Source organism: Marmota flaviventris, chromosome 6 (assembly GCF_047511675.1).
Source record: "Marmota flaviventris isolate mMarFla1 chromosome 6, mMarFla1.hap1, whole genome shotgun sequence".
NCBI classification, from domain to species: Eukaryota; Metazoa; Chordata; class Mammalia; order Rodentia; family Sciuridae; genus Marmota; species Marmota flaviventris.
The window spans coordinates 72,605,762-72,620,068 of NC_092503.1; the positions used below are offsets into that span (position 1 = coordinate 72,605,762).

Here is a 14,307-nt window from a genome sequence, read left to right on the forward strand (position 1 = left end):
GGCTGATTCATAGTGGGATAGGGAGGGAGCATGGGAGGAATAGACGAACTGTAGATAGGGCAGAGGCGTGGGAGGGGAAAGGAGGAGGCAAAGGGTAATTAATGATGGTTGAATTGATGATCCTTATTATCCAAAGTACATGTATGAAGACATGAATTGGTGTGAATATACTATGTATACAGAGATATGAAAAATTGTGTTCTAGGTGCAATAAAAATTGTAATGCATTCTGCTATTATATATAAATAAAAATAAATTAAAAAAATAGAATTAAGCACTAAATAAATAAAAAAAAAAGGCTGGATTTGTTTAAACAATTTGAATTTCAGCTTGGCTTTCTTCAGGCCTCGCTAGATCTGGGGTCTCAAATGATACTGTTTATGCTCTATTTTGCTCTTCATCCTTTTGTTCTGCTTGTCTGCTTGGTCCCTTTCTGTATGAAGACTCTTTCCACATGGAGACATGTTGCATTACAGCCCAAACGGAAAGAGAACTTTTTCTCTTAGGACCCATCTGTCTTATATATACGTCGGGGAATTACACTGGAGGCTTGTATTCATTGGTTGCATCACCACTTGTAGTGTAGTAGGAGTACTGTTCCCATGAAATGCATGTATGCCATGCTGGGATCAAGGATATGCCCATTTAAAATGTTAAGATGTATAATTGTCACCTTTATTTCTGGACACATGTACAGTTATACTAACTGTATGTGGAGGATCTGCACATTTCCTTAAACACTGTTTTGGTTTAATATTTTTTAATTTGATAAGAATGGCTTTTCATTTAAAGGGATAGTATAGCCGTGATTAAGTGCCTCAACTACAGGTGCCTCCCTAGCTTCTCCAGTTATTGCATGAGGGACCCTATTCAGTATACTTAATTTCTTTTTGTAGTGAGAGGAGGTTAATAATAGTACTTAATTCTTTGTGCTTTTGTGAAGATTTAAGTTGGAAAGTTTGTAAGATCATGATATTAGTGTGTGGCATGTAGTAAAAAAAATTTTTTCCTCTTCTGATTTTCTTTTATGTGAATTGTTAATGAGGCTTAACATTTTTTACTGTAGTATGAGTTATTGTATTTCTTCTGTGAGTTGCTTATTCAAATCCTCTCCATATTTTTCAACTGGGTGTTCATCTTTTTCCCATTGATTTATGAGGTCCTCTTATTAGGGTTGTGTTATGTCCTGTATTTTGAAAAATGTATTTCCTTTTTTTGGTATTTATTCTAGCACATAGAAGCTTAAATATATGTAGGGTAAGCAGGGGATGTAGCCTACTGATAGAGTGCTTACCTAGGTCTTTGAGGCCTTGGTTTATCATTGTTTGTTTCTTAATTCACATTCCTATTCCATTAATGTTTTTATCTTCTAGTGGTCATTTGAGATTATTTTAAATACCATTGTTTTAGCGTACACTTCAGTGTCTGACAGTCCAGGTACGTGCACCTAGTTTTAGCTATTCTGATGTTTGCCACTTAGATTTTATTCTTTTCTTTGGCTTTTGGTGAACAGGTTTTGAAATTGATAAACTAGACTAGACTCATATGTTACACCTATGAATATGCTGATCTATACAACAATAAACTTATTTTTTTTCCTATAAAGTAATTCTGGTAGGCTTGTATACAGACTATTCACTTTACTGGTTGCCATGGCTAGCTTTTCTTTTCTGCCACATTGTCACTGCCTTTGTTTGCAAGGTAAGAGACTCCCTTGTAGATAGATGTTCATGGGAATAGCAGGAATATATTGGTTCTTATTACCTTTATTTTATTTAAGGTGTAGTATTTTAGGCATTATAATGAATAAAATAAAAGGAAGAAAAGGACTTTTTAAGTAACAGCATTTGCCAGAGTTTAGTGTGTTGAATGAATATTTGTTGAGTACCTTTCAGGTTGGTGTCAAGAGTGCAGGCATTACTTAGACAATTATTTAGAAGGCCACCTCACTCTGAGACATTTTACTTAATTGGGCAGGATGTAGAATGATTGGTAATGATGCAAGAGAACTTTAAATAAAACTCTAATCCAAAGAGGTATTTAAAACAAGTGCTATGGTAGTTTAGAGGAAAAATAAGACACATCTAAGAAATGGAAGATAGCTATAGAAAAAGATTTTTGTTGGAGACGGGCTAAGTGCATTCCAGGTAGGAAATAATCCTTAAAAATATGTTTAAAGATCTACAGATTTAACTTAGTAATACTATTTATTTTCACCCTATAAATATAATAGATTCTTGTGAGGATTTTAAATAGCAATATGATTCATGATGTCAATTTTCTTGGGCCAGAATTATAGTTGCCATATCTGTTTTTCTAGTTAGTTAATTAAAACAGCCTGCTGTAATTTCCTGTTTCTTCTGTATTTTCACTTGAAAATTGTTTTTGTAAGATTCCAAATCCAAGAATAACTGATACTACCTGGTTGTCTGACTGTCGGATGTGAGCACTGAGGCTTTGTTTTGCTCTGCTAAATTATGTTCCTTGACCCACAAAATGTGGAAATGGGCGTTTAGAAATATGGCATTAATTCAGTTGAACCAAGTCTGTGAAATTTAATCAATTTAACATGAAGCTAAGAAAAAGGATTTCGCAGTTAATCATTAAAGTTAATAGGAAGAATTTTGGAAAAAGAGAATTTTAAAAAAACATTTTGATGTATTTCCTTTTAGTCATTTTATTGTACCTATATTACAAACCATATATAACTGATACATACATAGCTGAGATTTAATATATATTTTGTATCTGGGGTTTTATCATTCTCTTCTATCTGAAGAACTGCTTTTAGATTTTTTTAAAATTTAGTTTTATTTTTTAAAAAAATTGAGATTCGACTCACATACCATTTTCAGGTGTTCAGAGTTTTAGTATATTCACAAGATTGGCAACAGTTTCTGCTATATAATTCCGGAACATGCTATCACTTATGATAATTAGAGCCAAATGGTCTGATCTAAAAGAATTGAAGGGATGGATTGCTAAGAATGAGCTTCAGAGGTTCACTGGTTTTTGAGAGAACAGTTGAGGAGAGGAAAGAGATTACTTCCTTCTTTTCATTAAAATCCTTCATTGGTTTCTCATTATCTATCGCATAAAGGCCAAACTACTCAGACTTGTATTCTTTTATATCTGAAGCATGCCTATATCTTCAGTCTTATTTTTTATTGTAATCCTAAACCATAAGTTCCACTACATTGAAGTTTGGACAATTTATCTAAAACCATCTTTTTTTTTTGAGTTTTTCTTACACCATTTGTTTAATTCACTTTCCTGCTGGAAAATATCCTCCACATTTTTCAGGATTCATTTAATGGTATTTACTTTATTATAAACTTTGTCTTATGCTTTAAGTAGAAATAACTACCACTGCTTAGGCTTATACCATATGTCCTAATTTGGCTGGGATAGTATATATACATGCTTGTTGTTTAGGTATCATTATAAATAACTATCTGTTTCACTCTCAAAAGTATCCTGGTATGGACAGTAAATTACATGTTCATTATTTTCTTCTCTTTCTAGGGATCATTTTTCAATTTCTCTAGCACTTAGAACTATGCCTAATTCTTAGTTTGGACTTAAGAAATATTGGTTGGGGAGACAGAAGGTTTGTGTACCTGGGGACTTTGAATATAGAAAGGGCAGAGGATGGAAAGGTGAGCATGCTGACTTATTTGAGATAGGTGGGTATGGTAGGGGCTATATTGAAGAATTCAAGCCTCAAATTTTTCCAAAGCATCATTTGAAAAACAGTGGTGCCATTTCTAGTAATTTCTTGCGGAATATAAAGTTGATGCTGTATGTTGATGTGGTTTTTTGCAAGATTCTTGTGCTTGGGATTTGTTGAATTTCTTTTATCTATGCATTTATAATTTCCATTGGTAGTAGAAAAAATTTTATCTCACCCCTTGGACATATAATTATTAATGCTCTTTTCATTTAAACAATTGTTTTTTCTTTCCTGTTTATTTTTATTTTCAGATTTACTACCCCTTTTTTTCCTGTGCTGTCTAAAATGCTTTTAATATCAACCATAGTATTTTTCATCTTACATTATAGTTTTCACCTATGAAATTTATTGAGTCTTTTAAAAAATCTCTTCTGTGATTCCACTTAGTATTTTGAAATATTATATATGAATTTAATAGTATGCTGTCTTAATGTTTTTATCTGTTAATTTTAGCATCTCCGTCAGTTTTGGGCCTGTTTCAGTTCATTTTTATGGATCATATTTAAATGCCTGGTAAATTTTGATTGTCAGGCATTTTGAATTTTACCTTGTTGGGAGGGGTTCATACATCTTCTGAGCTTTGTTCTGGAATGCAGTTACTTTATTTGGAACTAATTTGTTCCTTTCAGATCTTGCTTTTGAGATTTGTTTGGTGGACCAGAGACATCTTTAATAAAGTTCTTTTTCTACTATTGAGACAAGATCCTTCGGAGTACCTGATCCTCTATGGATTATTTAATCTGCCTGGTAGGAATAGGCATTATTTCTGTCCCTGTACTGGACATTGGATTCTGTTCTCTATAGATGTTTTCTTGCCTGGTCTTGGGTCTCCTTATTGCATATTTAAGTACTGATGAGCATTATACTAAATATTTGTGGGGAGTTTGTGGTACACATTTTGACAGATATCTGGAGTTCTTTCTCTGGGTAGATTTCTCTGTCCTTTTAAACTCTTTCCTGAGAATATTAGCTGCATTGGTCTCCTTAGACAACCTATTCAATTTTTTAAAAACTCATAGAGATCATGAGTCTTCATTTATTTTATATTATTTATTTATTGAGACAAGGTCTATGTTGCTGAGGCTTGAGCTTGTGATCTTCCTCCCTTAGCCTCCTGAGTTTCTGGTACTATAAGCATGCACCACCATGCCAACTAGGCTTCATTTATGATCCCCTTGCCTGCATTAGATTCTGGAAACTCTCCTTGGACAATACTTGGGACAATTGCAGGGGTCACTGAGTCTGATTACTGACCTTTGTTACCAAATATCCAGTATCAGGAAAAAAACATTGATTCATGTGCTGTTCATATCTTTGGTTGTTTTAGGCAGAAGAATAAATCCAGTGCATTTATGCTCTTTTGATCTGTCCTAACTATAGTTTTTTTTTCTTTTAAAAATTTTAATTGTGGTAAGAAACAGATAACAAAAACTTAACATCTTGGCCATTTTTCAGTGTATATTCAGTAGCGCTAATATTAGCATTATTGTGCAGTAGTTCTCTAGAACTTTTTTTAATCTTGTAAAGCAAATCTTTACCATTAAGTAGCAGTAGCTCCTTCTCCCTTACTCACCCTGAACAATCACCATTCTACTTTGTTGTTGTTTGAATTTAAATACTTCAGATACCTCATGAAAGTGAAATCATACATTAGTTATATTTTTGTGTGACTGGTTTATTTACTTTAGCATAATATCCTCAAAAGTTTGTCCATGTTGTGGCATGTGACAGGATTTTTCCCTTTTCAGGGCTAAATAATGTTCCATTATATGTACATACTCCTATTTTGTTTATTTGTTCATCCATCAGTGTATTCTTGGGTTACTCCCCACCTCTTGGCTATTGTGAATAATTCTGCTATGAATATGGGTTTACAAATATCTCCTTGAGACTCTACTTTTAATTCCAAATTCTTAATTTTTAAATTTCTTTTAATTGCTTTTAATTATTTTGTCTGTATGCCCAGAAAGGGATAGCTGGATTATATGGTACTTTTATTTTAAATTCTTTTCAGGAAATTAACATATTGTTTTCCATAGTAGTTGTATCATTTTACAAACCCAGCAGCAGTGCACAGGAATTCCAATTTCTCTGTGTTTTAAGCCATATAGTTTATGTTTAACCAGTTTGCTCTAGCATAGGGCAGTTGTTGCAGTTGTAGAGAAGGGGACATTGTGATGGTGGGGTCTTTGGGAAGAACTCAGTATCCCAATATTTTCCCATTACCAGCTAACTCAGAAGTGCTGTTCTTTTGCAAGAATTTTTGATGGATGTCTTCTTTACTTAATTGGAAGCAGTATTTTATTGCAATAATGCTCAGCTTATTGCTGCACTACAGTGTGGAGTCCTAGACCTTTTACTTCAGACAGAAAAAGTGTTCAGCTATTTTTATTACTCTTAAGTCAGAATAGGGAAAAAATGAAGAAAAGAAAACCACTTCTTTACTTCTATTTATATTTGATTGTGATAGTAAGAATTATCAGATATTTGTCATCTGTTTTTAAACATTTTTTTTCAGATGTGATGGACCTTTGTTTTATTCATTTATTTATATGTGGTGCTGAGAATCAAACCCAGTGTCTCACACATGCTAGGCAAGCGCTGTACCACTGAGCCACAACCCCAGCTCCAGATATTTGTCATCTTACAAACAGGGCTTCTAAAGGTTTAGTTTTCTTAGGGACTGAGTGATTTTCTTTGTTTGTTTCACTAGACTCTTGGTAGTTTCTTGGCTGTCAGTTTAAAGCCTGCATATTTTGTTATTCCTTTTTACTTATTTTGTTTGCTAATAATAAATTTGTTTTTTGACTTTTAAACATCATATCTAAAGGAAAACATATTCTCGTTCATCTTATAAGGGAAATTGGGGAGAAAAATTCTGTGATATCTACTGTCTCTGGTGTATATTTTATTTCCAACCTTGCAGTTTTGAAAACAATAATTAATTGAAACTTTTTATTGCTCTACTACCTTGTGACTGTGTAAAATGCGCAGATACAAGTATTTAAATTAAAATATTTCAGTAAACATTTTAAAATAACAAATGTGGCTTATGTCATGTATTGGGTTAAAGATGATAACCATTAGTAAACATCTAAGTTAACAAACACATATTCAGGAAATTAATTAATTGGTAATATTTTCTTACAATGGCAAAATATATTTTCCGTAGTGTTTTAAAAATAATTTTAGAAGGTAGTATATGAATTTTCTGTCATGAATTTAGATAGCAAGAAAAGTTGCCTAATTTCTTAGGAAGAATATGAGGCAATAAAATTATTTTAGGCAAAAAACCTTTAAAATTTTATCAAATAATGCATTATATATTTGTAATCCTCATCTAGTGTCCTTATTTCTTCTTTTCCCTTCTACATTTTTTATTGGTGAATTATAGTTGTGCATAATGATGGAAAATGTTGTTACATACTTGTACATGCACACAATATAACAATATAATTGGACCAATATCACTCCCCAGCACTTTACACTGTCTTCCTTATAGTGGTTTTATTTCTGTCAGAGTGTAGAATTTGTTTAACTTTTTATTGACTTTGATAACTTTTTGGAGATCTCTCCATAAATCCAGAATTAATAAGAGTGCCATTTATAATTATAGAATTTATGGTCAAAGTAATTGTCATAATAAAATTTAAAGTAATAAGGATTAAACAAAATTTATTATAAAAATGATCTTGATTTTTAAGTTTTAGATACTGATTTTAAAATTTATAGTCTCTTTACCCTTAAATGTTGCCTAGTAATTCAGACATTAAACAAAATATTATATAGCAATTTAAATATAAAAAATATAATGAAGAGATACTCTCATGATTTTATTTTAATATATAACAAAAGCATAATGAAGATTTTCAGAGTGCTGTTTAAGACTTGATCTGGGTACAGTTATATTCACTTTGAAATTTCATCAAGTTGTATACTTAGGATTTATGTACTATTGATTGAAATAAATATTACTATTTATGTACTACTTGATTGAAATAAAGTAAATTGTTATTAAAGTATGAAAACACTTATCTTCTTTTCTCTTTCAAGGAAATGATTATTGACAAAGTAAACGGACAGGCTGTTCCTAGATATTTGATATATGACATAATTAAATTCAATGTAAGTACCTTATATAATTTGTAAAATTTATATTTTATAGAATAAAAATTGTGACTGAAATAATAGATATATTTTAATTTAATTTCTTTTTTTATTTGGTGGTTGTGGGGATTAGACCCAAGGCCTTACATTGTACCTCTGAGCCATATCCCCAGCCCAGTAGGTATTTTATTTGTTACCATCTCAATGATAGTAGGAAAGAAAAATTGTGATTCAGGTTACTCATTGAACATCTCTTTTGTTAATACTTTTATATGTACTTTTCTTTATCTTATTGCCTAATACATAACATATATCTTTGCCTTTAGATTTCTTTAAGTTCAACTTAGTCAAGAAAAACAGTTCAATTCTGATAGAATAATACATTCTTTTGTAAAATGAATGTTTTTTGATTTTAATTATCCTGTGATTAAAATGCCCACAAGCTTTGTTTCTGTCACTTAAAAAAAAAAGAAAAAGAAAAAGAAAGTTATGAGTTTGAATATGTACTTGTAGGTACAAATATACTATTCATGAATATAAGCAAGAAACAGAAATAAAGTACAAAATTTCCCAAAATAAAATACAAAATAGGTATAAAAAATTAGAAATTTAATTTCTAACCATTTACTATATATTAGATTACCCCAAAATCTTTTCCTATTCATTTTAATTAAAATATGAATATCTAAATTATTTAGACATTACAAGACAACTTCTAAAATATGAAAACCTCAAGTATATTTCTATAAAAAGGTATAATCATTCCTCTACATGTATATTATTCAAATTGTATAATCATGTGTTATTCAAGCCAGACTGAAAACATTTAAGTATTCTGGAATTAAAAGTATCTAAGTTTTATATGTTTTTCCTTGTACACGTGTGTGAAAGTTTCTCTGTGACAGTCGTTCTCATTTTGGGGATATATTCACCTGGGAAGTTTTTGATTATTTTCATTTGAAGTGTTTTTAAAAGTCCAGTCTCTCATTATTATATCATGGCATTTTTGATTGAATTTTCAACATCAATTTCATTAGCTGCTTTTCTATATTCCTCTCAGAAGTACTTATACTTACTTATTTAATATAGTTTTATTAAACAGTTTTTCCCAATTCAATATTTGTGACATGTTATTTCATCCTATTTTAATTTGTTTTTCTGTTTTTACTAATGAAATTGAACATATATTTATATTTATTATATTTTTTGGTGATTTAGTTATAAGTTTATAAATCTTTTAACTTTTCTATTTGCTTGTCTATCTTTTTTTCTTAATATGCAGGAATTATATTTTTTGGATTTGAATTTATTTTTGGTTATACATTTGGCTAACGATATCTCTTCCGAATCAGTGTCTATTGATGTTTAGAAATCAAAGTTATCAGACTTTCTCAAAAATTGTGTTTTTGTATTTTGTTGTAAAAATGATTTAGTGTGTTTATCATCTTTAGCTTTATAATTTTTCATTCCATAACTATTTATTTATTTATTTTAAAATTTAGATTATTATTTTTTTGTTGTTTTTATATTTATTTTATTTTTTCAAAGCTTTTTTTATCATGTTTACTATGTTTCCCTACTATTTATAACACATTCAGTAGGGCTCTTTTATGCATAATTAAAAGCTTCTTATTTTATCAGGCATCTCAATGTGCATAACACATGTGTCACATTATTGATTGGCATTTGTATAAAACTATAGACAGATTCTGAAAACAGTGAAAAGTATGGAAACCTCTCCATAACTATTTATATTATGCCTGTTACCATACTTAATGATTTAAAATCACAAATTGTTTCATATTTCTGATATTAGGATGCATTTATAATTATGTCCTCTATTACAGACCTTTCACTGATTTATTTATCCATTTTGCAGTACTATAACAAACTATCTGAGCCTGGGTATTTTCAAAGTAATAAGATTTATTTGACTCATAATTATGGTGGCTAGAGACCTCAAATCTTAGTTAAAATCTTTGCAGTACCTTAGTTTATTATTTTATCTAGGATGAATTTCATCAGTCATTTTTATATGTTAAATACTGTACGTATTGGGTATGTAGAGATGAATAATACATGGTTTCTTGCTTTTCAAGAATTCATATATTAGTGCACCGGCTTCCAAAGAAGTCCATTTCCATAAGTAGTTTATTGGAATTTGGGAAGAACATAGGAGAACTATTTATTTTTATTCTATTCTATATTTTTTGCTCTATAACATATATTATACAGTCCTACCCATACACAAATTATTTTTTTCCATACACAAATTATTATGATTTAATATGCATAGGTTGATGAGAGGGAGCCAGCTTGTTTGAATAAGGCATTTTAACCTAGTTTTTCATGTAATACGCTACTAATTAAGCTAATGAGATGACCATATTGTTTTCATTTTGAAGGAGAACTTCAGTGACAGCATGGATAGTGTTTTGAAGTGAGGAAGAACAGAAAATAGGGAGGCCAGTTAGTCAGTAGTTATTGAATGTTTTCCCTAGTCTATTCATAATGATTCTACATATATCTGTCAAGTGCTTCCTTTACTGTAGACCCAGTGGACTTGAAGGTGAACATGCTTTTTGTCTTTTCCTGTTGTTTTGGTGAGTTGATGTATATTTTAAGTTGGAAAGCATTTAAGAGGGAATTTAATTACTTACATATATTTGAACAGTTCTTAGACTTTAAAAAAAAAAAAAAAGCCTTGCCTCTTCCACTTTTAATTTTGTGGGTATCTGAGTTCCTCTAACTGACCTAATATACAAGTCTAACATTTTAGTTTTTCAATCTGTTGATGACGTACATTGCATAAAAAGGGTCACACATGAACTGTTAGCATTGAATTTATTAGCATTTCCTCAATAAATACCCTTTACAAACAGTTGTATACCCTGTAAAGAGAACATGTTTTGCCTAATGCCTTTCTCTTGTTGACTTGTCTTACTCCTTATTCTTTTGGATCACCAAAGTCATCATCCTTCCAAAGCTGAGAAAAAAACATACCCTAGCTGTATCTAATGTTCATCCCTGAGGCAAGTGCTGCTGTCCCTGTGTAAACATTAGAATAAATGTTAGGTTACATAATAAAGACTGGAGGAGAGGAAGAGGACAGAAAAGATGGGGGCAAAATGCATGAAAGTGTTCCAGTTGCAGAGAAAAGAAGAGTAGTTGATATTCCTTTGAGGTGATGCCTTCTAATCTAGATGATTACTGTCAACCAGAGAATTCATTATAGATATCTTCCTGTGTATGCATGGATAAGGCAAGTCCACACTCTCAACTCAAAAGTGTACATGCAGTTTTTATTTCATGGTTTAAACATATATACTTTAAGGACACTAAAGGAAAAGTTTACTGGGGAGAAGAGAGGAAAGCTATATTTTTATAACTGTGACTTTGAACATTTTTGTAAACATTATGTAAATATGTATCATTATGAACATTATGTAAATATGTAACATTATGAACATTACGTAAACTTTTTTTGTATTTTCAGAGGATGTATTTATCTACTAAATTCTTAATGCTGTAAAGTAATAGAAGTAAGCAACAAAAAAGCATTGTAGATGATTCTGCTATTTTGATGTGCCATTTACTCATGCTTTCCCAAATTATGTGGATTTTAATTTTTATACAGGTATTTTACTGAATTATGTAAGTAATAAAAATGATTAGTGAGGATATTAATGCTTAAATTCAAATGTGAGATTTTTGGATCAATTTAGAGTAAATTTATGACACTTTTGATCATATTGTTCTCATTTTGAAGGAGAACTTCAGTGACAGCATGGATAGTGTTTTATGTAGTTATAATCTTAAAATAACTGTGTGTATGTAAAGATGTGTTTCTGTCATTAGACTAACTATCTAGACTTGCATAGTGGTTGTACAGGCTGTGCACTAGACAACTGTACAGGATCCTGTTTACATAGACTACTGTATTCATTGTGGCAGTCTTGATAATTATGTTGATAAAATAGTTGCTGAGGTTCAAATTCAAAAAATTGTCTTTTTAATATAGGCCCAGCCAGTTGGAGATTGTGATTTTAATATTCGTCTGCAGTGTATAGAACGAGAAATTATAAATCCTCGACATGAAAAAATGAAGAGTGGGCTCATTGACAAAACACAGGAACCATTTAGTGTCAGAAATAAGCCATTTTTTGACATATATACTTCAAGGAAGGTAAAGTTATTTTTGTTTTCTAACTCATGTATTATAATTCATTTTGTGAGAGGAATATGAATGACATTTTTCCTGTCTGTAATTACTTAAATTGATATAGCACCATTTTGACCAAACTTTTGTGATTCTCAGGCTTCTCCTCTTTAGTAATATTCGCAGTGGTAGAAAACTAAATTAGATTGCTTCCCTGCTTCTCGTAATAGGTTTTGATTCATGGTCCAGATTATGCTTTTTCTTTTTTTTCTGGTACTGGGGATTGTACCCAGGGGCACTTTACTACTGAGCTACATCCCCAATCCTTCTTATTTTTATTTTGACACTAGGTCTGAGGGTGGCCACTTGTGGTCCTCCTGCCTTAGTCTCTTGAATTGCTGGGATTATAGGCATGTGCCACTACACTTGGTTGGTCAATGTTGCTTTTTAAAAAAAGCCGTAAACAGCTTAGAATCATTTAGAGTGAAAACTATTTCTTAGGTGTAATCCTACTCCTGAAGGTAGACATTGTTTGGTATGTATTCTTATTTTTAAAGATGTATTTTGTTTTCCTTGATAATTATATTGATGAATTAGTTGTTGGAGTTAAAATTGGAAAAATTTTCTATTTAATTCATGTCCAGCCAGTTGGAGCTTGTGATTTTTAAAAATTTGTCTACAGTGTATAGAATGAGGAATTACAAATCTTTGACATGAAAAAAATGAAGACTGGGTGTATATATATAGTGTGTGTATACTTTAATATAGAGTATATAAAACATATGTAATATATAAATATACAAATATATTTATTTACACACATTTATATACATTTTACATACACTTTTAGATTGTTTCTACTCTTTTGCTAAAAACAATATTGTTTCATTGTTTGCTTATATGAATGGGTATTTCTTCAGGGTATGTGGAAATAGAATTTTTGGTGTAAAGATTATAGACAGTATTAGCAGCTACTAACAATTTGTCTTCCAAATAAGGCCACTCTAGCAGATGCGAGAACTTGTTTCCTCCTCCACTGCCCACTGTCCTTTCCTTCCTGACCTAGAGGCAAGGCAGAGGTGAGATGAGCATCAGTATTCTAAGGTAGAGGTGAGCATCAGTTCTAGAGCAGGAGACAGGAGTGTTGCCTTGTTCTGTTTTTCTTTTACTGGCTTTGGGATCTTTTCTAATATACTTAAAATTTCTGCCAAAGTTTATTTATCTATAATTTGAGATTATAAAAATTATGGGTTTGTTATGTAAATTTATTGAAGCATGGCTTGTAAATACCTTAGAAAAGTATCTGGCATGTAGAAAAGCAACCAATGAATACAAAATTAATTATTATTATTTTTATTGTATAGGTTTATAAATACTTTTTTTTCAGTTGTTTATATATAGTGTTTTCCATAAATGCAAAGCTCAATTTTATGTAGTCAAATTTGGAAATGTATTTCTTACATCTTCTAGGTTTTCTGTCTTGCTCAGGAAGCACTTTATTGCCAAAATTTTCTTTAAAGTATTATAGTATTGTTAGGATTTTGCGTATTGATCCATTTCTCTCCCCTTCCTCCCTCCCTCCCTTCCTTCTTTCAGACTGGGGATTAAACCCAGGGGCACTCTATCACTGAGCCACATCCTCAGCCTTGTTTTGTATTTTATTTAGAGACAGGGTCTCACTGAGTTGCTTAGAGCCTCTCTTAAGTTGCTGAGGCTGGCTTTGAACTCCCGATCCTCCTGCCTCAGCCTCCTGAGCCTCTGAGATTAAAGGTATACACCACCTTGCCCAGCCTATAGATCCATTTAGATGATATATTTTTTCTTTTATTACATTAGGAAATTGTCTTCTGTTTCCAGTCGGTTTAGCATCTTGTAGTTTCTTCTACTCATTGTCTCTTCTTCATTCCTTGCTATCTCACATGAACATGTTAATTCTGTTTATGCTTAATCTTTCCATTTTCCTGTTTATTCTCCTTTTTCTTTTCTCTTTCCTCTTTTTACATTATTATTTTCATTAGATATTCCTACTACTATTAGTACTACTAAATAGTGTTCACTAGAATGTTTACCACATCTTAACATTTAAAAGTAAATGTATCTTAGAGTTTTTGCAGTTAAGATATGAGGTATATAACGCATATTGACTAATTATTTCCTAAAACATTCTCCATTTCTCACTAGTGCTTTTGTGGGATTTTTACTTATCTGTATACAGATTTCATATAGTGTGTTCTTTTGTCACTCTGGTATGTTAGACTTTTTAGATTCATTGAATCTGTCTCTTAATTTCTTCTCTCCCTTTTCTTTT

The 14,307-nt window shown here is 31.2% G+C and overlaps 1 protein-coding gene across 1 annotated transcript in view; it reads left to right on the forward strand.

The window, feature by feature from the left end:
• Positions 1 to 14,307, forward strand: part of Rngtt (RNA guanylyltransferase and 5'-phosphatase) — a 239,393-nt gene that overhangs the window by 85,103 nt on the left and 139,983 nt on the right. Inside the window, exons 10-11 of the mRNA XM_027928259.2 lie at positions 7,787 to 7,858; positions 11,862 to 12,026. Coding sequence (XP_027784060.1) covers positions 7,787 to 7,858; positions 11,862 to 12,026 — 237 coding nt within the window. The remainder of the gene's footprint in view (positions 1 to 7,786; positions 7,859 to 11,861; positions 12,027 to 14,307) is intronic.